The sequence below is a fragment of the Barbus barbus genome, assembly GCF_936440315.1.
Source record: "Barbus barbus genome assembly, chromosome: 33".
NCBI lineage: Eukaryota > Metazoa > Chordata > Actinopteri > Cypriniformes > Cyprinidae > Barbus > Barbus barbus.
Genome location: NC_136761.1, coordinates 4,862,896 through 4,887,072, shown reverse-complemented (window position 1 = coordinate 4,887,072; position 24,177 = coordinate 4,862,896). Strand labels below are relative to the sequence as shown.

Genomic DNA, 24,177 nt, shown 5'->3' with positions numbered 1-24,177 from the left:
CAGTAACATCACAGACTAACAAGACTGACATCTATACTTTTAAAATTAGCTTCTCTACAGTAGTATTCAGTTCCATTGCATACACAGGTGAAACATATAGTCGTTGTGTTACAGTCAGGGCCGGCGCCAAGGGGGGGTACTCGAGGGCCGTGCCCCCCCAAACGAGTTAGTGTGTCTCCCCACTTTCCATCCTCTCATTTAAATACCCCCCTGATGGAGGTGCCCTGGCGCCGGCTCTGGTTACAGTTATAGATAATAATTAGTGCTGGGCAACGATTAAATTTTTTAATCGCGATTAATCGCATGATTGTGTGAGATTAATCTAAATTAATCGCATTTTTATGCACAAAATTCAATTATGAATTTAAAAGTAGTGCATTGTGCACTTTTTTTCAAGACTCAAGATTTCAAGATTTATTTTAATTTGTCACATTCAGAATTATACAGAGTATAACCAGCAGTGAAATGCAGGTCAGGTCCGCTCCAAGGACAGTGCAATTATATAGAATACAAATATTAAGAAAAAGAAAAGTAGAAAAAATAAAAGAATAAAATAAAATAAAGGATAAAAAATATAAATATAAATGTGCAGGTCAGTATGTTTTGACTTAAATAGTAATAAAGAGGAATGTGCAAAATAATGTGCAAAAAAGTTGTACAGGGTATTTAAATAGTAGCAATATGAGGTGGAGAAAAAATATGAATAGCTTATTGATATGGTGATATTTACATGGAGTCAAGTGATGTTATGACAGAGTTAGAGTTTAGGAGCCTGATGGCCTGGGGGAAGAAGCTCCTCCTAAGTCTCTCAGTTTTTGCCATCAGGCTACGGAAGCGCTTACCAGATGGAAGCAAAGTGTATAGACGGTTACCAGGGTGATTTGAGTCCTTGATGATTTTGACAGCTCTACTTTTGCAGCGTTTGAGGTAGATGTCCTGCAGAGAGGGGAGAGCAGACCCTGAGATGCGCTCAGCTAAGCGCACAACTCTCTGTAGTGCTTTGCAGTCCTGATTGGAGCTGTTTCCATACCACACTGAGATGCACTGAGTCAATACACTTTCTATGGTCCCTGAATAGAAAGTTTTCAAGATTGCTGGTGAGACCCTGAATTTCCTCAGCTGTCGCAGATGGTACAGTCTTTGCCTGGCTTTCTTAACCTGTGTTTGGATGTGTGTAGTCCAAGTCAGGTTCTCTGAGATGTTTACACCGAGGTACTTGAAGCTACTCACCCTCTCCACAGGGGTCCCACTGATCATAAGAGGAGTGTAGGGCTGCTGCTGTCTCTTCCTAAAGTCCATGATCAGCTCTCTAGTTTTGCTCACATTCAGAGAGAGACAGTTGTCCTGGCACCATGATGTGAGTCTCTCTATCTCATCCAAGTATGCGGTCTCATCATTGTTGGAGATGAGGCCCAGAATTTGATGATAGATGTGGAGCTGTGAGAGGACACGCAGTCATGCGTGTAGAGAGAGTAGAGCAGGGGACTCAGGACACAGCCCTGTGGGGCTCCTATGTTCAGAATGATGGAGTTTGAGGTGAACTGGCCAACTTTCATCACTTGAGGTCTGCCGGTGAGCATATAGCAGTACTTTCATTTAAAAGTACTGCTATATGAACAAAAGTGCAATAACATTTGGTTTGCAAACACAACAAATAAGGTGCTTTTTTACAGTAGTATTTCTTTTACATAGTAGCAGATAAAATATTTATTGTAAATCTCAACTTAAACATTAATGTAATCAAATTAAATATAAAACCAAAGCTATTTGCCACTGATAGGGCATTAATGTTTATATAGAAAATATTTTATAGTTTTATATAGAAAAACAAGTTATGCTCAAAGTCCAGAGCCTCGATCATAACATTATAACAGGCATCTTCCGAGTAGAGACCTGCACTATCGCGGGACCCAACACAGCAGAGTGTGGCAACACTTGATGGGTGAGTGCAGGTGCGGGCATGGGTGGGTAGAGAATAAGGGTGTACTCAGTACTACTCCCACTAGGCCGGAGCATGGAACTTCTGAAACCTGCAGCATGATTGCGTATAAATATTGTGAGAGGGCCGTGTGTCACCGCGTCCCAAACGACTCAAAATAATAAACTACAAAGTTAACAAAATTATACACTCCACTGTGCTGAGCGAGAGCGCTTCTCTGCTGTCTTCACGTGCTATCAGAAACTTCCTGTTTCCCACTTATGAAGTCGTGATTACGAGCTCGTTGCATTCTTTTCTGTTAAAAATAACAGTGAACAGTGGCTTGTGAATGTTGATGCTTAGCCTAAATCAGTGGTTCTCAAACTTTTTACACCAAGTACCACCTCAGAAAAGTACCACCATAATGACCAACATTAAAATACAGTAATGTAGTAGGCAGCTATGCACAGTTAAAAAACGAGGCAGTTTTATTCCTAATAAGAATATTTATTATTGTCGGCCAATTGTAAATACAGTTTACAATAGTAACATAGTAACATTAACACTGCACTGTGCTTACATGCAGAGGTAAATAAAAAACTTAAATTATTAAATAAAAAAATAACAGGCATCATTTAGACACCTTGCAAACTTTTTAAAAGTGTTTTAACATTACTTTGTATTTAATTCAGTGATTTCTCTGCGTACCACTAGAGGGAGCCCGCGTACCACACTTTGAGAATCAGTGTCCTAAATAATTTTATCGGGAGTGTTCACGTGAGTACTGCTGCAATCTTAGGCCCACCCCAAATGCTCTCATTGGTTGAAACGCGTGATGACACTCATCCCAAGCTAGTGCTGATCAACATCGCACCCCTCCTGTGACCCATGGTTTGTCAAAGCCAGTGAGCAACAGGCTTTCAAAATAATAATAATAATAATAATAATTCAGTGTCTAGTTACACTAAGTGCAAATAGCCCGCCTTGTTGGCAAAGGCTATTTACACTAGCTCCGCCCACTAACGTGTGATTGGGTTAGTCAACACAAAAAAAAGACACTGGCTGTATCCGAAATCGCCCCCTATACCCTCAAATAGTGCACTATTTGAGGGGACGGCCATTTTAAGTGGTGTTCGAAACCTTAGTGGATGTTCTCGAGTGCACTCATTCAATCCCACAATGCACCGCAAAAACGAGTGTACAAGCGATGTACACTCAACGGCTAGAGAATCCCCAGAATGCACTGCGAGAGTCGCGCGCTGAGTGAATTCCCGTGTCTCACCAGAAGATGGCGCCCGCAGCTGAATCATCCATTCATTGATTTTAGAAGCGCTCGTCCACGGCGTAATACAGTGGAATACAACAAAGGTACAAAATTAATTGTAAATTGACTATTAGGGTTTATAAATAATTTCCGTGACAGAGTTCAAGATAAATCCTTCAATCTTACTATTGGAGCTGCCCGTTTCAAATGATTATTTAACAGGAAGCAAACTATGCAAAAGCGGCAGTCCTTCCGGTGCACTTAGTGTCCGAATTCACTCACTCGTTTTCATTCACTCCTTCAAGTGAACTATATGAGTGGACTAATGTAGGGAATAGTGAATGAGGGTATAGGGGGCGATTTCGGATACAGCCACTAATTCAGCATCAATTTCAGTGGTGTAAATCGTAAGGCGCATGCTCTTTGACGCGATCAACCCGAGTTTGAGCCCGCCTTTTGCCAAACTTTTTTTCTCCCTTTTCAAATCGCATCAGAAAGGCATTTATTTTCAATAAAAATGAAGGAAATAACCAAAAAGTTGAAAATAAAAGTATCAGGTAAGGTTAGGGTAGGTGTAGGGAGGGCTTTTTTGTCCCAATAAGGTGGCATCCATTTAATAATTTGAATTAAAACTATAATTTACACTCAATACATTATTGCGTACTGTTTTATAATGTACTGAAATACTGAGGTGCAGATAATTGCCACTATTTGCAATAAGTAGTATAAATAGCAGAAAATCTTGCTATTTTAACAGTGTAAATATAATCTATAGCTATTTGCACTTAGTGTAAATAGCATATAGCTAAAAAATACTGCTATTTTCACTTGGTGTAAATAGCATCTAATAGCATTCGGACCAATCAGACACACATTTTGCATTTGATTTAACAAATCAATTAGTTATTAGATTAACAAATGGTCACATTGTCATTGTGTATATTATTACTGTTTTTGTATATGTTTTTGTGTATTGCATCCTGTTTTATGCATGATTATGAAAGAACACCAGTTAATATTACCTCATGTATATCATGTTTGGTCTCAATTCATCTTGGGATGATCTAATTGAGAGTGTATATTATATGTTGATACCTATGCAATATAAAAGTGTTCTAAGAATCTTTAATAGTTTGTATATCAACATCCAATCCGGTTCATATGCAAATTACCATGCATGGAGACAAAGAGTTGTAAGCATTCCCTCCAAATGTTCAAGTCACCATAGACCCTTTAACTCCCAGAGGTGTGACCTCTATAGCAGATAAAGCTCTAAGGTAAGTGACTCCCTGGCAGTCTGCGGTTTTGTTAGATCCTAAGAGGATGTGAGCTAGAACTTTTTCTGGACACTAAGTTTTGTGCCAGGCCTTGCGGCCTTGACTTTCCATTCAACAAAGGATCCTCGGACCTCAGCAGATCTCTTTCTTCGCTCTTTTCCACTTTCTACATGGAAAGAACATTTCTACCTCAGAACATCTTTGGAATTCATCACTCTTCAACCCGGTAGAACGTGATCGGGAATCCAAAACCTTGAAACCATTAAGACTTTCATCTGAGACTGCATCCCGGACACTCGTCACGACCAAATGCATTGCAAGTATTGTACATTTAACTAAACAAAACAGAGGGTATTAGTACAAGTTATAGACCCCGTTATAAACGGCGCTGATGGTTTTTTGATTACTTTTTCCATAACTGCCTCTTTATTATTTTTGACCCTCGCTACAGGCTCTAATGCATTAATAGGAAAGTATTTCCTGTGGCCCAGGAAATATCCTTTCTTAGAGTTGATACGAACTTACACTGAATGTCGACAGAGACCTTACCGGGTACCTGAGCGGCTGGTGGAACCTTTAAAGAAAGAAATAGAGATGATGAGAGAGCTGGGTGTGATTGAGCCGTCAATGAGTGAGTGGTGCAGTCCGGTAGTCATAGTCCCAAAGAAGGATGGAGCCCTACGTGTCTGCATCGACTTTCGCAAACTCAATGCCCAGTCCCAGTTCGACGCCTACCCGATGCCGCGGGTAGATGATCTGTTGGAAAGGATAGGACGGGCCAAATACATCACCACCACACTAGACCTCTGCAAGGGGTACTGGCAGGTACCCCTAGAGCCTACGTCCAGACCCTACACCGCTTTCCGGACACCGATAGGGCTCTATCAGTTTACTGTCCTTCCTTTTGGGCTGCATGGAGCTCCAGCAACGTTCCAGAGACTGATAGACAGAGTCCTGCAAGGATGTGAGGAGTGGTCTGCAGCATATCTGGATGACGTTGTTATCCACAGCAACTCCTGGCAAGAGCACCTACAGCATCTGAGACAGACTCTGGGAAGGATCACAAAGGCGGGATTAACATTAAATGTGGAAAAGTGTGAGTGGGCAAAGCAAGACCTGGGTTATCATCTGGGCAATGGACAACTGCGTCCTCAAGTCAACAAGGTGGAGGCAATCTGTCAAAGTCCCAGCCCGAAGACCAAGAAGGAAGTGAGGTCATTCCTGGGACTTCGCTTCGATTAGCTGCACCTCTGACTAATCTGCTGAATAAATGTGTGGCAAACCCTATCCCATGGACCAAAGACCTGGCAGGCTGACTGTAGTTGCCGACTACTTCCGGCCGGTACTCGGCTTGAAGAGGGGGAAGGTAATGTGACAAAGCACCTGTTTGTCACTGCTGAGGGAGCGGCACTGACCTGAACACACACACACGCATACACTCAATTTACTCTCCACCAACCCCCCCCCCACCTGTTATTTCTGCGTTCGGCGAAGTGAGTGCACGCGCTGAACCAATCGCCCACGGACATTTCTCCACATCACAGTTTCCACCATCGCATACCCATTAACCTCACACACACATTATCCGCATCTTGTCTTTTGTCCTTGTGTTTACATTCGAGTGTTTGTTTGTTTGTCAGGAAGTAGTCGGTCTTTCGGTGGGTGAACGCTGCGCGGGGCCAAACCAAGCGGTCAGGGGGCGCCTGCTTTTAAAGGCACAGAGTGCGTTGCGCGGGTGCAGTGCCGCCGGAAGCCGGCGAAACCATTGTCTGTTCGTACAGGGTTGTGTGTAAATGATGTGTTAATCATTTATGTGCTTATGTGTTTCTGTAATGATGAATATGTGTATTTGAATTACTACCGGTAGAGAATTGTTATATAGTGGAAATTGAATGAATGTTTGAAGTGTGGGGAATATCAAATGTGTAAACCTACCCGAATACTTACCTGTTGGTGAGTGATGCCAAAGAAGGGGCAGAGTCTGGCCTATAAAAAGGGAGGCCAGACTCACACATAGGGCTTGTTAACCAAGTCGGCGAGAGTGTTACAGTGGTACCTCAAGCAAACCCTTATTTTTTTTTGTATATTGTATATTGTGGTTACGGTGTGTGTTTGTAAATATAGTTTTCATCTTTATTTTTCTATTTGTTGTTACTTTGGTACTTTGGTATAGTTTTGTGCACACCTGTATATATTCTTCACTGTGGACCGTCTGGATTATTGGCACTGTAAATAAATTACATCCTGCACGACAGTGCTGTGCGAGTGAGCCATCATTTTGTATTTTCAACGGACTCACGTTCCCTTTTTCCCCTCCCCCTGAAGCGAGTCGTGGTACTTGCTTCATCACAATGGCTGTCGTGAATAAAGTGAAAATGAAAAGTGTCGATTGTGGTATAACACTTAGATATGCTCATATTGCATCATATTTCTTTTTATGCGTTTACAGCGTTGTGCATTATAACCAATCTCACATGATTCTGTTGAGATTATGAATGCAATAGCCAATCAGAGGCATTCAGATTAGACATTGCTGAAACGCTGGAGTTTTGTTCATTGCGCATGTTTGCTGACTACATTCTGCACTCTTGTGAATTCTCTCATCATAAACAAAGTGCAGATGTATGTACGATGCAAGTAAGAGATTCATTTCACAGTGTAGACAGCTTCATTGATAATAATGGGAGTTCTTTAAGAGTGCTTAAACTCATGCTATATAAAGTATTCTCTGTTTGAATAACCATGAAAATTATATAAAATAATGAAGTAATTAGTAATTTACCATGTTTTTTTTTTTTTTTAAACTGTGATCATGTTAAAGATAAATTCAGTCGTATTAAAAAGAATTATGACACCACACCCATATCTGGTACTTGCCTAAAAATGTTGGTGTTGCCAAAACATATGGGCAAGGCGAGAATATCCCTGAGTTAAATCACATCCTCTCCCTTCTGTGAAAATATTATAGGACAGCTTGCCAGAGACAAAGTGTTTTCTGAACTCCACACTAATGCAGGCTTCTGGCAGATTATGCTTTCAAAAGAATATTCACCACCTTCTTAACTTGATTACTACTGTTATAACTGTCTATGCACTTCCAAAAGCACCTGTCAAAGATTCTTGATGGACTGTAATGGCGCTTTTCCACTGCATGGTACGACTCTGCTCGGTTCAGAACAGCACGGCTCAGTTCGGCTCGGTTTGCGTTTCCACTGCAGTTTAGTACCGCTTTTAGAGTGGGCGGGATTATTCACGTGTCGTTATAGTTGCGCTGCCATGACTCCTGAAAAACGTTTCAATTCCGCTTCACTCCATCAAGCTCTCGCTAGATCCGCTCCTCGGCTGTCAAAGAGAGGGACATATCAACAGACAACGAAACAGACATTTTTGGTTGTTAAAAAAGGTGTGCCCATTCAAAACAGTTGCGTTCGACCCTTCGCTGGCTGTGCTGATTTAAATCTAGCGGGTCTGTTATGTCTTGTGCCGAAAGTTCAATGTCGCCAGCAGAGACGATTCTCTCCGGCCAATCAGTGATCAGCAGAGCTTACACGTCACGTTTTGGTAACGGTACAGCTCGCTTGGAAGGTGGAGGTGGTACTAAAAAAAGTACCAGGTACCAGGGACTGTACCCAGTGGAAACCCCTCCAAAAGTGTGCCATACTATGTAGTGGAAAACCACCATATGCCATTATTTGTCAGCTGGACCACATGCTCAACTTGGGGACCACATAGGGCACTTCAGAAGGCCAGGGTCACCCTCAATGATAAATGAGAGTTCTCTAAAAAGAAAATCAAGTTTCTAGTACAAATCATTGTGGCATCAGGGGTGAGGGCAGGTGGCAGACAAGGTGGCAGTAGTGAAGGCCATGAAGGAACCATGTAATGGCAGTGACATTAAGCTTTTTTGTTGATGCCTCATATGGGTTGGAGGTTGTTCTCCTTCAGATGCAACAAATTAAAATATGAAAACCTATGGAGTATGCCTTAAGAGCTCTAAGTAAAACGGAGCAGCAATATGCTCAAATAGAAAAGGAGGCACTGGCCTGGACATAGGCCTAAGAGAGGTTTGATGAGTTTCTCTTTGGGAAAAGTTTTCAAATCGAAACATAAACCTAACATAAACCTCTGGATTCTATGCTTAGCAAGAAACTGAATGAATTCCTCCACTCACACAGTGATTTATAAGGAAGATTAGAGTTACTCCAAGGTAACTGCCATTTTTTATTTTAGTTAGAGATACCCCGGACAAACGCTGAGTGACCAATGGGGCACAAGAATCCCCACAGGTTGTTGAAGGTTTTGGGCAGTCTACCCCATTCGTCTACATTAAAAATAATAATAACATCACTAGCAGTAAGAACATTGGCAGTAATGTCACTGGAAAAACACCACTGACATGAATTGCATTCACAGTAAAACCATTTACAGTAACACCAATTAACGAAACACCACTTAATTCACCGCTTAATGCCACTGACAGTAACAGCACTTACAGTAACACCACTGACAGTAACGCCACTGACAGGCCTGCAATGTTGTGATTATGGCTGAATCACTATTGTACTGACATTCAGTAAGAAGAATTTTTGCTTATGCATTTTTGCTTGACCCAATGACACTTGTACTCTTGGGCTGCAACAAAAGATTTAATAACAAAAGCTGAAAGGGTAAGTGGAAATGGCAGACATACTTCTCCTCCACTATTTCTCTGTACGTCTTGATACTTTTCCTTCTCTGTGATCCTCCATCTCCACCCAACAGTCTCTCCATCATCTTTCTCTCCTCTTCTTTCTTGATCAGATCCTGAGACACACTCCTTCTGCGACTCTTCCATTTGGCCAAGTCCTGACACGCAAACATAAAATTACAGACACATTCTGATCCATACGTTGGTGCTAACAGGAAACAGTACTAGTAGTGAAATGCACTTACATCCTGCCAATGGTCTTCTTCCTCTTTCAGCATGTTGTACTGGTTGTGCATGAGCTCATGTCGAACTTGACTATGGGGCGGCAACATAGAGTCTTCCTCACTTCTCATGTCAAACATGCTCACACTCCTGTTATAGAGAGATTTAAGATCATTGCAGTACTGGTAATTTATAAAACTGAGTCAACTAGCAGTTAACTTTGAATGGCAATTGCAATTATTATCAAGCAACCAGTTAAAAAGCACAGCCAGTGAGTCAAAGTGAACATTTATAAATAGGTAGGTTGTGCTGCCCATAAGCCATGCATCCAAAGAAAGAAGGCCAAAAGTGTGCATGTGGTGGAAGACACTTTGAAACAACCACACAACTGATATTATCTTACAAAGGGTAAAATTAACACATTGTCATTACATAAGAATATACTGTTTAGTTTTAATTTCTTAAATGTATGTATAAATGCAAGTATAACTTCATCTTTCAGATGTAAGTGCTTTAGCAAACATAAATATCAAAATGTCACAAGTTTAAGTGTATCTTTACATTTTTAAATACCATTTGTGGATAAGTGGTTACATTGTATTAGCATTCCACTAAACAAGAAATACCGCCACATTACAATTTATTTAAGATCACAAAAATTAATTGTTAATGTACCAAAACAAAGTGATGAAAGCACAGCTTGGCGCATGCAGATATTAGGCTGTGGAGAAAAAAGGGCACCCCCACAAGCTTGTTTTTGTTTTTTTACAGTGCGTTGTGTTAAAGAGACTTACTCTGGATCATCAAAAACACTAGATGAGCGGCTAAATCTACAACATGGAAAGACAAAAGAGCACATGGACACTGATGAACAACAGATTTAAAAATAAATTAATAAATAAAAAATTTAAAAAGCTTAATTGATGACAAACCTGGCACTGCATTATATTCCATTTCACAGAAAATGTAAAGTTCTAAGTATTGCAAACTACATCCAATTCCAAAACACAAAAAAATTTGATAAAATATCAACAAATCTATATACACGTTCACGTGAATAAAGAGTTTTATAGTAAAGGGCATACATACACATGCAGACACACACACACACATTTAGACAGTCTTAAGTTAATCAAACTTCTTTTAAACAAGCACATAAAATAGGCGAGGCCAGTTTAAAAAAAAGATTTACTGACTAGACCATAATTAATCATTGTTCTTTTTTTTTTTATAATTATTAGTATTTTTTTTTTTTTTTATATACATATATGAAAAAAAAAATAAGCTCTTAGATGGAAGAAATTAAGCTCTTATTACGGAAGAATAATGCGGTGTCAAAGCATTTATTAAATATTTTCTATGGATTGTAGCATTTACAACACAATCCTCCATATGTGTTAAGTTGGCAACCGTTCTGTGTACCTTGTTAAAGGGACCATATAAATATTAAATACACATTTATAAACAGAAGAGGGCATAATAGAACAGCCTTGTTACAATTTCATTGTTTATCAAACCGCCTTACTATTGGGTATGTCTAACCCAGAGTGCACAGACTCAAATTCACCACTTATTGCACTTATCAAAAGGCCTCTTAAAGAATAGGAAAAAGAACAACAGGAAGGAAAACATAAAAGAGAGAGTTGGCCAACACTAAAACCCCAGCTCAGCTCTTAAAATTGTTGAGATGTGTGTCAGTGAAAATGTGGCCTGCGGTCTCACCACAAGAAACACACAGACACTGAAAATACAGGCCACCCAAAAAACAAACCAATTATAAAGCCCAGAGTATCTCACATAAATGTAAATATGACTTGAGTTTGCTGTAAATCCATCCAGCAGAAGAGACTGGAAACTAGAAGAGATTCCACTGAAAACCAAACAAGAGATTAAGTTGGACTGTAACTATTTGTCAAGGAATAATGTTGGACATGAGCCTTGAGTCTTTATACATCTCTGAAGAGAAAATGTTTTAGCACATTTTTTTCCCCACCTTTTTAAATGTGTGCACAATCCAAAACATATGGTGAAACACGGACAAGTATAGGCTAATCTGGGCTTCGGGTGTGTTTTTAAACAGACAAAACCACACCAAGAATAGAAGTAAACGCATTCAGTTATGTTTTAAGTAGTTGGGAAAGTAATCAGATGCTTATCAGTGCATTCGGTCTAAAAATGATAAATTAAATCTGCTGTCTCTGATTGAATGTTAATCAAACAAAAGAAAATAAGAAAATGATTCACTGCTCTTCACTGTATAACATTAGTAACAATAAGAATCAGTATATATACTTAATTCATACGTAAAAGACAATGCAGTGTTATATTTTTATGTATAATTACTTTGTTCACTTTCTGCATAGTACGTTATTAGCTATTTTAAGTTGCTTTTTGGAAGTAGGGACGCACAAGGTTTTCCACTTGAAAATGAATTCATATTTATCAGGTAAAAGGTTGATACAGCTAGCATTTTACAATAAATAAGGATGAAATAATCAACTTTTATCAAAGTTTGCAAGGTACTTGCATCAAATATTTGAAAGTTTTGTCTGAACTGTGTATTCTGCTTTGTTTTGTATGTTATCCAAGTGAAATTATCTGTAATTATTTTTGAAGGGCAACTTTGAAGTAAATAATCAGCAATTATTATTTACTACTGTTCACAGAATCTATTAACATTTTCTGGATATGTTTGAATGTTTCCTGTACAACAATTAAGCAAATATTAAACTTCTTATAATATTTCACAATATATTTGTATATATTCAATGTATTTTTAATTTAATTAATTTTTAACCAAATACTGTAAATGCAGCCTTGCTGAGCATAAAAAAAACATTTAAAAAAAATAATAAATAATAAAAAAACATTTCACAGATACAACAAGAAGTAAGCAAGCATGATAACTGAACTGAGGATTCTGTTCTGATCCAAACACTACAGAAAGAACAGAAAGTAATCTTATCAAAATAACTTGTCATGAGTTTATTGAGCTATAAACAAAACATCAAGAAGTAGATTTTGAGATCTCACTGCTTGCAATATGCATTTTTGTTTGGTCTGTTAAACTGAATTCTGCCTTAGGCCAAAATTGATTCACATACAAACAGGAGAAAGTTACAAAGCTCAATAGAACATAAAACATAATAAGTGAATTTCTTGTCTACTCTCTCTTAACACTAAGCTATTAAGTGTACGAAAACCGCTTTTGGTCATCATGGCAGTCTTTACCAGATGCAACAAGAGATAAATGTTATCTTTCCCCATCTTCTTTAACCTATCATGGCTTTTTTGTGTGTGCGTTTTTTTTTTTTTCTCCCAGCAGAACTTCAAAAGAAGTTCCTAAGAGAAATTATAAAATGCATGCCATTTGTATGCAGGGTACACTCCTTTAAAAAAAAAAAAAAAAAAAAAAACAGCACGAATGCATGAAAAAGTTCAAAAAGATATTTTGTTTTTGTAAAGACAGTACAGATTATTTCTATTTGAAATAAATGCTGTTCTTTTGCTGTTGCTGTTCTGTTCAACTTTCTATTCATCCAAGAATATTAGTATATTAGTATATTAGAATGACTGGAGTAATGACTGATGAAAATTCAGCTTTTCCATCACAGAATTGACATTTTATTTACAGTTATTTATAATTATAATCACATTTCATAATATTCATGTTTTCACTGTATTTTTCATCAAATAATGCAGCCTTGATGAACATGAGACTTTTTCCAAAAACATCTGCATCTGGTTTACAGTTAATGTTTTAAGTGCCATGTTCACAGGAGTAAAACCTCCAGATATGAGAGTCCTTTAAGTTAATCTACAACTCTTAAGAAATTGACGCTATTTTGAGACTTTTACACAAACAGACATTAACTGATAACCATGCTTGCCGACCCTCATACTTAATACCATATGTCAACGAGCACTGGAAGCATTGAATGCCAGCCTGCATGATGTCAACACCGACACAGCAGACAGCCATGACTGCCTATATCTTTTACACAAACATTCACCTGCAATTCCAGCGAATCTCTTGCTTTCATAATGATTTCACGTGTTCTGTCAACAAGCTCATCTCCTTTACCTTAACATTGCGCAATGCTGTTTAAATTGGCACCATTCTGAATTCATTTCAGGTTACCAAACATCTTCTCAAGAATATAAACACAAGGACAAGTACACTTGTCTGACATACTTAAAGGGATAGTTCACCCAAAAATTTCAAATTACCCCATGATCACCCTCAAACCATCCTAGGTGTATGACTCTCTTCTTTCAGATGAATACAATCTGAGTTATATGAAAAAAATGTCCTGGCTCTTCCAAGCTTTATAATGGCAGTGAATGGGGGTCAAGATTTTGAAGCCTAAAAAAGTGCATCCATCCAGCCATCATTAAAAAGTTATTAAAGATCTTCTGGAGAGAAGCGGTGCTTTTTTGTAAGAAAACTATTTATATGAAAAACTTCATAAACCATAATCTCTATCTTACACATATTCACAAGAGGGGCGTTCCAGCGAAAGACGCAGGATGTAGGCAAATGCAGTGACGAATGCGGAAATGCAGAGGAAAGAGCAAAGCAAAACACCAGTTACAAATTATAAGTACAAAACAAAGGATTTGTAAAGAAAAATGTTGGAGGATTTCGATATAAAGCAAGAGGAGGCTGGTTTTCCTTTGCTGTAAAAAAAACTTGTGAGACTAGCAAATTCTTAGCCGAGCTCAAGCTACACCTATGTCATCAGCTGGAATGCCACTCTCTCATGAATGTGTGCACGACAGTTAGCGAAAGCTATTATACATGGATTTATTTTACACAAATTCATCACTTTGCTTCCGAAGGCCTTTATTTGTTATAGTATTAATTCATCTTTGTTAACATAAAAATACATCTGTTCACTGTTACATTCATTTTAGCTAAGGTCCATCAAATAACATTAATAGATACAACTTTTGAATAATGTATTAATAAATGTTGGAACCAACATAAACTTAACAAGCATTTATTAATCTTAGTTAATGTTAACTAATGTAGTTACCTAATGGTAACATGGAACCTTAAAGTATTACCATTGTATCTAAGACGATAAAGACTATCAATACTTATATATTATGAAAGCATTATATTACGTTCTTACATATTCTTTTGATGTACAGTATATTGATAAACTTCATTTGAATGCTGTCTGAAAACATATAATTTAGAGTATGCAAATAAATATATTAATTTGAATGTTCAATATAAACATATCTTAAAAAACAGAATATAGAGTATGCTAATAAAATCATTTCTTAATTCCACACAGTTTTTCTTAATTCAAAAGAAATTGTTAATTTATTAACAACATCCTTTTTACGCAGGTTTGTTTGCATTAAACTCACAGCCATGAGAAAAGAATGTTGTTCCCAAAACTACGGTGGCCGAGAGAGCTCAACGCGCTGCAACTTCAGAAAACACATGCAAATAGACAAAACACCAGCAAATCAAGAAAACATCTTCATCATTTTGACAACACATGCGCAGCAAATGCTCACAACACATGCAAATTGAGAAACGCTGCAAATCCTCACAACACATGCAAATTGAGAAACGCTGCAAATGCTCACAACACATGCAAATTGAGAAACGCTGCAAATGCTCACAACACATGCAAATTGAGAAACGCTGCAAATGCTCACAACACATGCAAATTGACAAACGCTGCAAATGCTCACAACACATGCAAATTGAGAAACGCTGCAAATCCTCACAGCACATGCAAATTCAGAAACACTGCAAATCCTCACAACACATGCAAATTCAGAAACGCTGCATGGACCACAATGGAAATGTTTCAAGGGGACCCAAAAAAAGTGACGGACCAGCTGGGATTTGCTTATTGTGCAGTGGCTATTGGTTGAGTTGTTGGTGAACTGAAAGGTGAGTGTTTTTTTGTTGTTGTTGTTTATTTTAACACCCTGATTGCATGATTTCTTTGTCTTTTGGATATTATTAGATTAATAATGACAAATTACACGATTAACGTTATTATGTAAGATGGCTAACTTATCCTCAACGAAATATAATTTCAAGGTTAATGAAAATAAATTTGCAATGCTTCATTAATTGTTAAAACCAGGTCAAAATAAAAATGTCAGTAAGAATAATATTTTAATTTATTCAGGCCCTTTTAGTAGGCTAATGAAAGAAAGGACATTTGCATGTGTTGTGAGGATTTGCAGCGTTTCTGAATTTGCATGTGTTGTGAGGATTTGCAGCGTTTCTCAATTTGCATGTGTTGTGAGCATTTGCAGTGTTTCTCAATTTGCATGTGTTGTGAGCATTTGCAGTGTTTCTCAATTTGCATGTGTTGTGAGCATTTGCAGCGTATGTGTTGTCAAAATGATGAAGATGTTTTCTTGATTTGCTGGTGTCTTGTCTATTTGCATGTGTTTTCTGAAGTTGCAGCGCGTTGAGCTCTCTCGGCCACCGTACAAAACAAATGATCTTAAGGCTACAACTTCACAAAGCGTGGCCACAATGTAAGGATGTTCCTTTGAATTAATACTCAACACACTATGATGTTCACATTAAATTGTATGCCATGACCATGACAAAGCTAAGTGAATCGAGCATGTCCCTTCCAATTCACCAAACAAGTCACATCAGAGTAAGCAAACACCTATTTCATTATGCAGCATGGACTTATTTCCATCATGCAATATTAATCATTTTGATTTGTTTCTCTGTAACCTGCAAAGAATATACAGAGCATGGAAAAAATAACAGAAATGATCATACAAAAATATTGTGAGATAAAGAATGTATTAATCAGTAGTGCAGTTCCAAACACACACCTTTGCAATGCTGTTTGTTGAATGTTCATTGGAACCATTTGTCCCATTGGGAGAAATCACATGGAAATTGTTGATGCTCATATGGTTGTGGCTCATATCATGTAAGAGATGCTCTCAAGTTTAGGACGAAACTTCATGCAATTGCTGCCAGCTCACTGTGCAGTACAATCCTACCATGTACCAAGTGCTTCAACACAGTCATCAGATTAACTGACACATAATGTGTGCAATGGTTCATGATCACCCAAGTGTCCAAACTCTTACAGTGACAAAAAAATGACACACATCACCTAATTCTATGGATATATATGGGGACAATTTCTACACTAGAATATCAAAAAACAGAGTTCTCAACATCAGATACTGAGTTCTTCAATTAAGTTTAATACTTCTGTTTTTAATAACTTCTAACTTAATTATTTACAAGTTAACCACCTCTGTCATGCTGTGTTTGTGTTATTTTGTCCATCTCTTGTAGGATTGCTATGTAACTTATTCCTGACAGCGTTAAGCTCAGTTCAGCCCAGTTCATGGTTAAAAACAGGAAATCTGCATATTCCCCGTCTTCCTCTGGGAGGGTTGCCTGTTCCTGGTGTGCCTGTGAGAGAGACTATTTTCAGAAACACACAGTTGGAAAGTACTCAGAATGGCATTTAGAGCATTTCCTTCACCTGTGCTCAGTGTGTTCATGAATTTGCGTGGATGTATGGTGTTATGCATGTTAAGCATACAATGGCCATTGTGAACACATAATGTTGTCATTCATCAGCTTTATGAAAGGTACAGTTGCTGGGTTAATATTCAGATATTCAGATAATAAAATTCAGATTCCATATGAATTCTTGATGTAGCTACCTTGATATATGTATGGATTTTAAGCAACAGTGCATTCTTAGATCAATTGAGAAGTCTTGTTTCCAAATGTTGTGTAAAGATTCTGAAGGCAATCAAAAAATATATGTCTGCTTTCTTCCTATTGGCAGCCCTGAGAACTGCTTTTAGTTATTGAATTTTGCACACAGATAGGACAGTCTGTCAGTTTCAGCACAGTGCCACCATAGGTCAAGAGATATTAACATTTAGGGCTGCCCTCGACTAAACATTTTCTGGTCGACTAGTAGTCATTAATTTTAAGTGATTAGTCGACTAATCGCATGCATGTTTATATTAATAAACCATATAATTCATAAAAATGAGCCTTTAATTGCCTACAGCCTATCAGCACTGTCATTTTTTTATGTCTGTGAAGCAAGCAGTTTCAAATCTTTTTGTTCTTTTTTTTACCTAGATCGCAGAAAGCACACTCTCTTTGTTCATTATATTACTTTGTTCATTATGTTCATTACAAAAGCACGTTTTGTTGTTATTGTGAGCGCACAAATAAACATAGACCTTTCCTATATTCGAAAGATGTATTACTCTTATTTGTATGAGCAGAAATTACAGAGTATTTTAAGCTTAATGCAAATGATCGCACTGCCGCCTCCAAGTTAACTATCATGCAGTAAGCACAATATTGTTCAGCTTCCGCACTCTGCACAAACACTTGAATAGTGTACATTTTTCTAGGCTGACGTTAAAGCGAGCAGCTATGTAATGTTGCTGCTATTTACATGTTTCAGATGATACGCCACATTTGAGGTTTATATGAACGTTTTGCCCTGACCGATGTACTGTAATTACCACATAGACCAGCTCTTAATGATCCGTCCATCATGGATTACGTGACTTCACCATTTCCTGTGGATTTTTTTTTTCTTTCTGTGATTAAGCAACTAATGAAATTTTGATCAACTAAGCCTCTTCTCACAAGATTGGTCTCTTTTTAGATTTTGTATGGCATACCAAATTGAACGGTACCCAGTTTTCCCATTTTGGTGATTTTGGTTTTTCAGCACCAGTCCATGAAGCAGCCTATGGAGTTTTGGGCTGGTGCCACCTAATGATCATAAGATACCACAAAATTTACAAATATGCTTACAGGTTACAGAATTTGGTTCTCCCTATTCCCTGGGTCCTACAGAATCCAGTGGTTTATATTTTTCGACAGTCCATTTTGCCTGTTGTCCATTTTGATTTAGGTCAAAAACCTACATTTTCAAACTTTCTCATACTGCACCGTTTGTACAAACTTCACCAAATTTCACACAAATCCTCATCAGACCATGCTGACAAAAAAGTTATTAAAAGCTTTCTGATACCGCTAACCATTTTCGTAAAACTCATTGGCAATTATGATGCCAAAATAAATGTATTTCTGCAATGCCTTGACATACTGACACCAAACTTTGTGTCTGTCCTTCTCAGACCACACATGTTAATTTGGGAGCAGCTTCACCAACTGATCAAAAGTAATTTGCAATTATATCAAAATACAAACTTAAAATAAGCAGCAAATGTCTTTATTCACCATTTTTTTCAATTGACATGATGCTCCCTGCTATTCTTGACATGCTTGCTCCGCATTTGGCCTCTATTGTGCTAAGCCCCTTAACTGCTAATTAATCTACTTGCCCCCCAACTCCTAGTTTACCAGAGAATATCTGTTCTTATAAAATAGCCCCCAGACTTTCCTAGAACAGCAGATGGACCTCCCCAGAAAGCAAGCTCCAAATATCTGAGCAAAAGAACATCAAGTATTTTTTCCCTCAGCTCCTCAGTGCTGATCGTAAAACAATACAATTCTCCTCTCAGACTCAAGATTTGGTGGTTAGACAAAGCAACAAGAAAGCTCCTGAAAGAGACAAAGGAAGAGAAGCTGCATTTGTTGTCAAATGAACATAAAAACATAAGATCCCACCGGATTGTTACAAAAACAAAAAAATACTACTACTAGGATACATAAGGATATACTGTATTTTTATATGAGTCAACTGTAAAAAATAAATTCAAATCACATTTTACTTTCATAATGTGACAATGTTTTTTAAAGGAAAAAAACAAACAACCAATATGCTACTTTGTGTAAGTGTATTAAGTTCACTAGGAGGGATTTTGAGTGTTTTGTATGTTGGCATGATGGAGGGGAAGTCTCAGCACCTGGTATCATTTCCTGCAGTCTTATGTGACATCTGTAAGTTGCTCTGAATGGGATCCGTGGTGATTGGCAGAATTTCAAAGAAAACGGCCCATCCATCTCTCTCTCTTTCCTTCTCCTCCATCTTTTTCCGGTCTGAGTGGTTCTGCTCTAGAGATTTGGGTGGTACAGAAGGATGGAGGTGGTCTTTGGGTCTAATCTGAGGGTCACTGAGTTGTGCATTAATAGAAATGGGGTCTTTAGGGGAAGAATAATTTTGAGGAGACACTCTAGAGTATTGCTGTTTAGAGTCAGTCTCTATTTGTTGTGATTCTACATAGTGAACATTACTTCCTGCTACCACAGAGGAGAATTCTAAGGAAAGGTTTTCACTCCCACTAAACCACACAAGAACACTGACACACCCACAAAAACAACATACATGAGCAAGACAAAACGGCACACCATGTCAAACAAAAAACATGCAATACAGGAAAGGGATATGGATAGGAAAGTGTTATACAACAGAAAGGAGGGACAAAGACAACACACATACAAAAAAACAAAAAAAAAAAACAATTACATTGTGTGCTTTCCATCTGGTGACAATATATAGAGGCAGAGTTCAGAATTCACTACTAGCTAGTTTGTGCTGTATACAGACACCCAATTCTCTACAGTATTTTTTTTTTAACAGTTGATTTTTGGAAACATAATTTCACATTGGATATTCAATTGTGTGTGCTCAGTTCTGCCATTTTATTAATTGTTTGTTTTCTCATTTAGATTTTTTTTAAACTAATAATTTATTAACACTGTTTAATCTAATCAGTTATACAATGAATATCCATTTTTTTTATTGTACAATATAATGTCGTAGCAAAAATTGTTTTATATTTAATATCGCCCATTTATCATTTTTGGGGCCATAAATAATTATCAGTTATCAGCAATATTCACTGGTATATATGGGTGATTCTATAATTGCAGGTAAATTTGGCATTTCAGAAAGTTAAGAAAAAAAAAACCTGTTCAATAACAGAGATTCTTTCCAGTATTTAAAACATATTCAATTTTAATAATTCAGTGCTTGCCAAACACAAGTTACTTCCTTTTTTTTTTTTTACTTTTAATGAAAAAAATAGGGTATTGTTTATCAACTCTGTTACAGAAAAATTAGGCAATGAGTAGAAATAACAATAAATCATAACAGGAAAAATCCCTCGTTTCATTAGAGAATCAGTCCTTATATTCCAACACTTGAAACTGAGATAATATTTCACCTATGCATACCTTAAAAAACAAAATACTCATCTCTTCACAGAACCGTCCACTTGGAACAATTTTTTTTTTCATCTGAATATGTATTATATACAATATCCAATAAAAAAAGAAATGTTTTTGAAATATAAGGCTACAAAAATATCAATAATCTTTATAAGATTTTAAACAACAATTGTTTTGTTTTTGTGAAAATAGTTCATAAACAGAGTTGACCCTATAGGTAACAGAACTGAAAAGTAACAGAATTGCCAGAATTATCCGGTGAACTGTCAATTCTGTTACACTATTGTCAGCATTGTTACTCTACCTTGGTAACAGAGTTTGACGGTAACAGAATTTACAATTTTATTTTAACCAAACAATTCCACTTGCTAGCATAATTCTAAGAGCACATGGCACTAATGAAAATATGATTAAAAGGCTTTTAAAAAACCCAATGTGTGATCAGTAATAAATTCTGTTTTCTTTTTGATATTGTGGTAACAGTGTTGATATTCTGCAAAATAACTCTTGGTGTAAGAACTTTTTATATAAAAATATTTTCTCAGAGAGAGCACACAGACTTTTCAGTGCTTCAGATCTTATCTAGGGAAAGTGACATCATTTTCTGTATCTTACATAGTTGTGGGAGAAAATTCCACCAATTTAAAGGTAAATGGTGTACAAAATGGCGGCGTGCACAGACGCAGCGGCTTCTCTCTCTCCCGACAGAACGGTGTTTTCGTGTTTTTTGTCTTGTAATTCGCAATGTTTTTGTACATCTTCATCTCGTCTACCTGTCTTTAAGCGCGCATACAGTCGTGAGTTTCTGCTCGATGTCGGCAGAATCACATTTTTAGAGTTAAACTCAGCACACGCCGACGAGCTGCGGGACCTCGGACTGCTCCGAAAGCCTACTCCATCACTGACCCCCACTACTGCACCTCGCCCACAGCGGAGGCGCTACAAGCAGCGTGAGAGGAAGCAGAAGAGAGGTAAGCGCGGAGGTGGAAGCTCTTTGGACAATAAACTGGACTACATCCGACGACTTTGCTCTACTCAGAGGACTGTAAGAGACTGTTGTGAAGTGACATACTGCCAAGTATGGTGACCCATACTCGGAATTCGTGCTCTGCATTTAACCCATCCAACGTGCACACACACAGCAGTGAACACACACACACCGTGAACACACACCCGGAGCAGTGGGCAGCCATTTATGCTGCGGTGCCCGGGGAGCAGTTGGGGGTTCGGTGCCTTGCTCAAGGGCACCTCAGTCGTGGTATTGAGGGTGGAGAGAGCGCTGGACATTCACTCCCCCCACCTACAATCCCTGCCGGCCCGAGACTCAAACCTTTGGATTACGAGTCCGACTCTCTAACCATTAGGCCACGACTTCCCTTGTGTTTACGGACTTGTGTTTTTGTGTTTACGGAAACATGGCTTAACAACAGCGTACCGGACTGCACCATACAGCTCGACCAGCTAACATGCTATCGAGCTGACAGAGCTCTCGTCGAGGGAGGTAAGATCCGCGGCGGCGGGCTTTGTGTTTACATCAATGATGCATGGTGACACGACGCTGTTGTGGTCTGCAAACACTGCTCACCCTTGGTGGAGTTTATGATTATTAAGTGCCGGCCGTTCTATCTACCGAGAGAATATACAGCTATACTGCTCGTTGCTGTATACATCCCTCCCAGCTCCAACAACAACAACAGGAGTGAGGCACTAAATGATCTGTACCAGCACACCAGTGAGCAGCAGACAGCCCATCCAGATGCTTTTCTCATCTTGGCTGGGGATTTCAACCACGCAGACTTAAAGAGTGTGTTCCCAAAAATACATCAACACATAGACTTTCCAACAAGGGGAAAAAATACTTTGGACTTTGTTTACACCACCCAGAGAGGAGCCTACAAGGCCCTCCCCCTCCCCCACCTCGGAGCCTCAGACCACATCACTGTCATGCTAATGCCTGCATACAGACCGCTCGTTAAAGTCATCAAACCAATACACAAACAGATTCAAGTGTGGCCGGAAGGGTCGTCAGAGGCACTTCAAGACTGTTTTGACACCACTGACTGGAATATGTTTAAACAGGCTGCAACACACAACAACACTACAGACCTCCAAGAGTACTCGGAGACTGTCACTGCCTACATCACCAAGTGCATTGATGATGTAACGGTCACAAAGTCCATCATTGTCAGGGCCAACCAGAAGCCGTGGATGACAGGGGAGGTTTACATACTTCTGAAGGCTCGGAACGCTGCCTTTAGAGCTGGAGATGAGGAGGGCCTGAGGACAGCTAGGGCCAACCTTTCCCGCGGCATCAGAGAGGCCAAGAGACAGTACTCCAGGAGGATAGCCCATCGTTTCAGCGACAGCAGAGACACTCGGAGCCTGTGGCAGGGGATACAGACCATCACGGACTACAAGCCCCCACCACAGACCTGTGACAGCACCATCCACCTGCTGAACGAACTGAATTCCTTCTTTGCTCGCTTTGAGGCACAAAACAGCACCACTGCACAGAAGACTCCACCTCCTCCCGGCGACCAGGTGATGACGCTGTCCCCGGAAAGTGTGAGGAGATCCCTCAGCAGGAGCAACGCACGCAAAGCTCCGGGTCCTGACAACATTCCTGGGCGTGTACTGAGAGACTGTGCAGTGGAACTCACTGATGTCTTCACAGACATCTTCAACATCTCGCTAAATCAGGCCGTTGTCCCCACATGCTTCAAAGCTACCACCATCATTCCAGTCCCGAAGAAGTCATCTCCATCCTGTTTCAATGACTACCGTCCAATAGCACTCACTCCTATTCTCATGAAGTGCTTCGAACGGCTAGTCATGCACCACATCAAGTCTGCCCCCCCCCCTCCCTGGACCCCTTCCAGTTTGCATATAGGTCCAACCGCTCGACCGATGATGCCATCGCCACTGCCCTCCACCCAGCCCTCACACATCTGGACAAAAAAGACTCATATGTCAGAATGCTGTTCATAGACTTCAGCATTCAACACAATCATCCCTCAACAGCTCACTCACAAACTGGTCCAGCTGGGGCTCAACACCTCTCTGTGCAACTGACCCACGACTGCACACCGTCACACAACTCCAACCTGTTCAGTAAGTTTGCGGATGACACAACTGTGATGGGTCTCATTAGCAACAGAGATGAGACAAACTACAGGAGCGAGGTGAGCCGCCTGGCCGGGTGGTGCAGTGACACCAATCTCTCTCTGAATGTGGAGAAGATGAAGGAGATTGTTGTTGACTTCAGGAGAGTACACACTCAGCATGCCCCTCTGACCATCAACGGTGCGACTGTGGAGAGAGTGAGCAGCACCACGTTCCTGGGTGTGCACATCACAGAGGACCTCTCCTGGACTAAAAACACTGTAGCACTGGCCAAGAAAGCACAGCAGCGTCTCTACTTCCTCCGCAAACTGAGAAGAGCCAGAGCCCCTGCCCCCATCATGTGCACCTTCTACAGAGGCACCATCGAGAGCATCCTAACCAGCTGCATCACTGTGTGGTATGGCGCTTGCAACGCATCCTGCCGCAAGTCACTTCAGTGCATAGTGAGAGCAGCTAAGAAGATCATTGGTGTCTCTCTCCCCTCCCTCCAGGACATTTACAGCACCCGTCTCTCCCGCAAAGCCCTCCGCATTGCAGGTGATCCCA

The 24,177-nt window shown here is 39.3% G+C and overlaps 1 protein-coding gene across 2 annotated transcripts in view; it reads right to left on the bottom strand.

Moving 5' to 3' along the window:
- The window catches only part of limch1b (LIM and calponin homology domains 1b), a 265,697-nt gene that overhangs the window by 22,619 nt on the left and 218,901 nt on the right, over nucleotides 1-24,177 (bottom strand). For both annotated transcript variants that reach the window (XM_079391189.1, XM_079391188.1), the window contains 3 exons: nucleotides 10,163-10,198; nucleotides 9,392-9,518; nucleotides 9,150-9,304 (listed from right to left, as the gene is read on the bottom strand). In XM_079391189.1, the coding sequence (XP_079247315.1) occupies nucleotides 9,150-9,304; nucleotides 9,392-9,518; nucleotides 10,163-10,198 (318 nt within the window). The remainder of the gene's footprint in view (nucleotides 1-9,149; nucleotides 9,305-9,391; nucleotides 9,519-10,162; nucleotides 10,199-24,177) is intronic.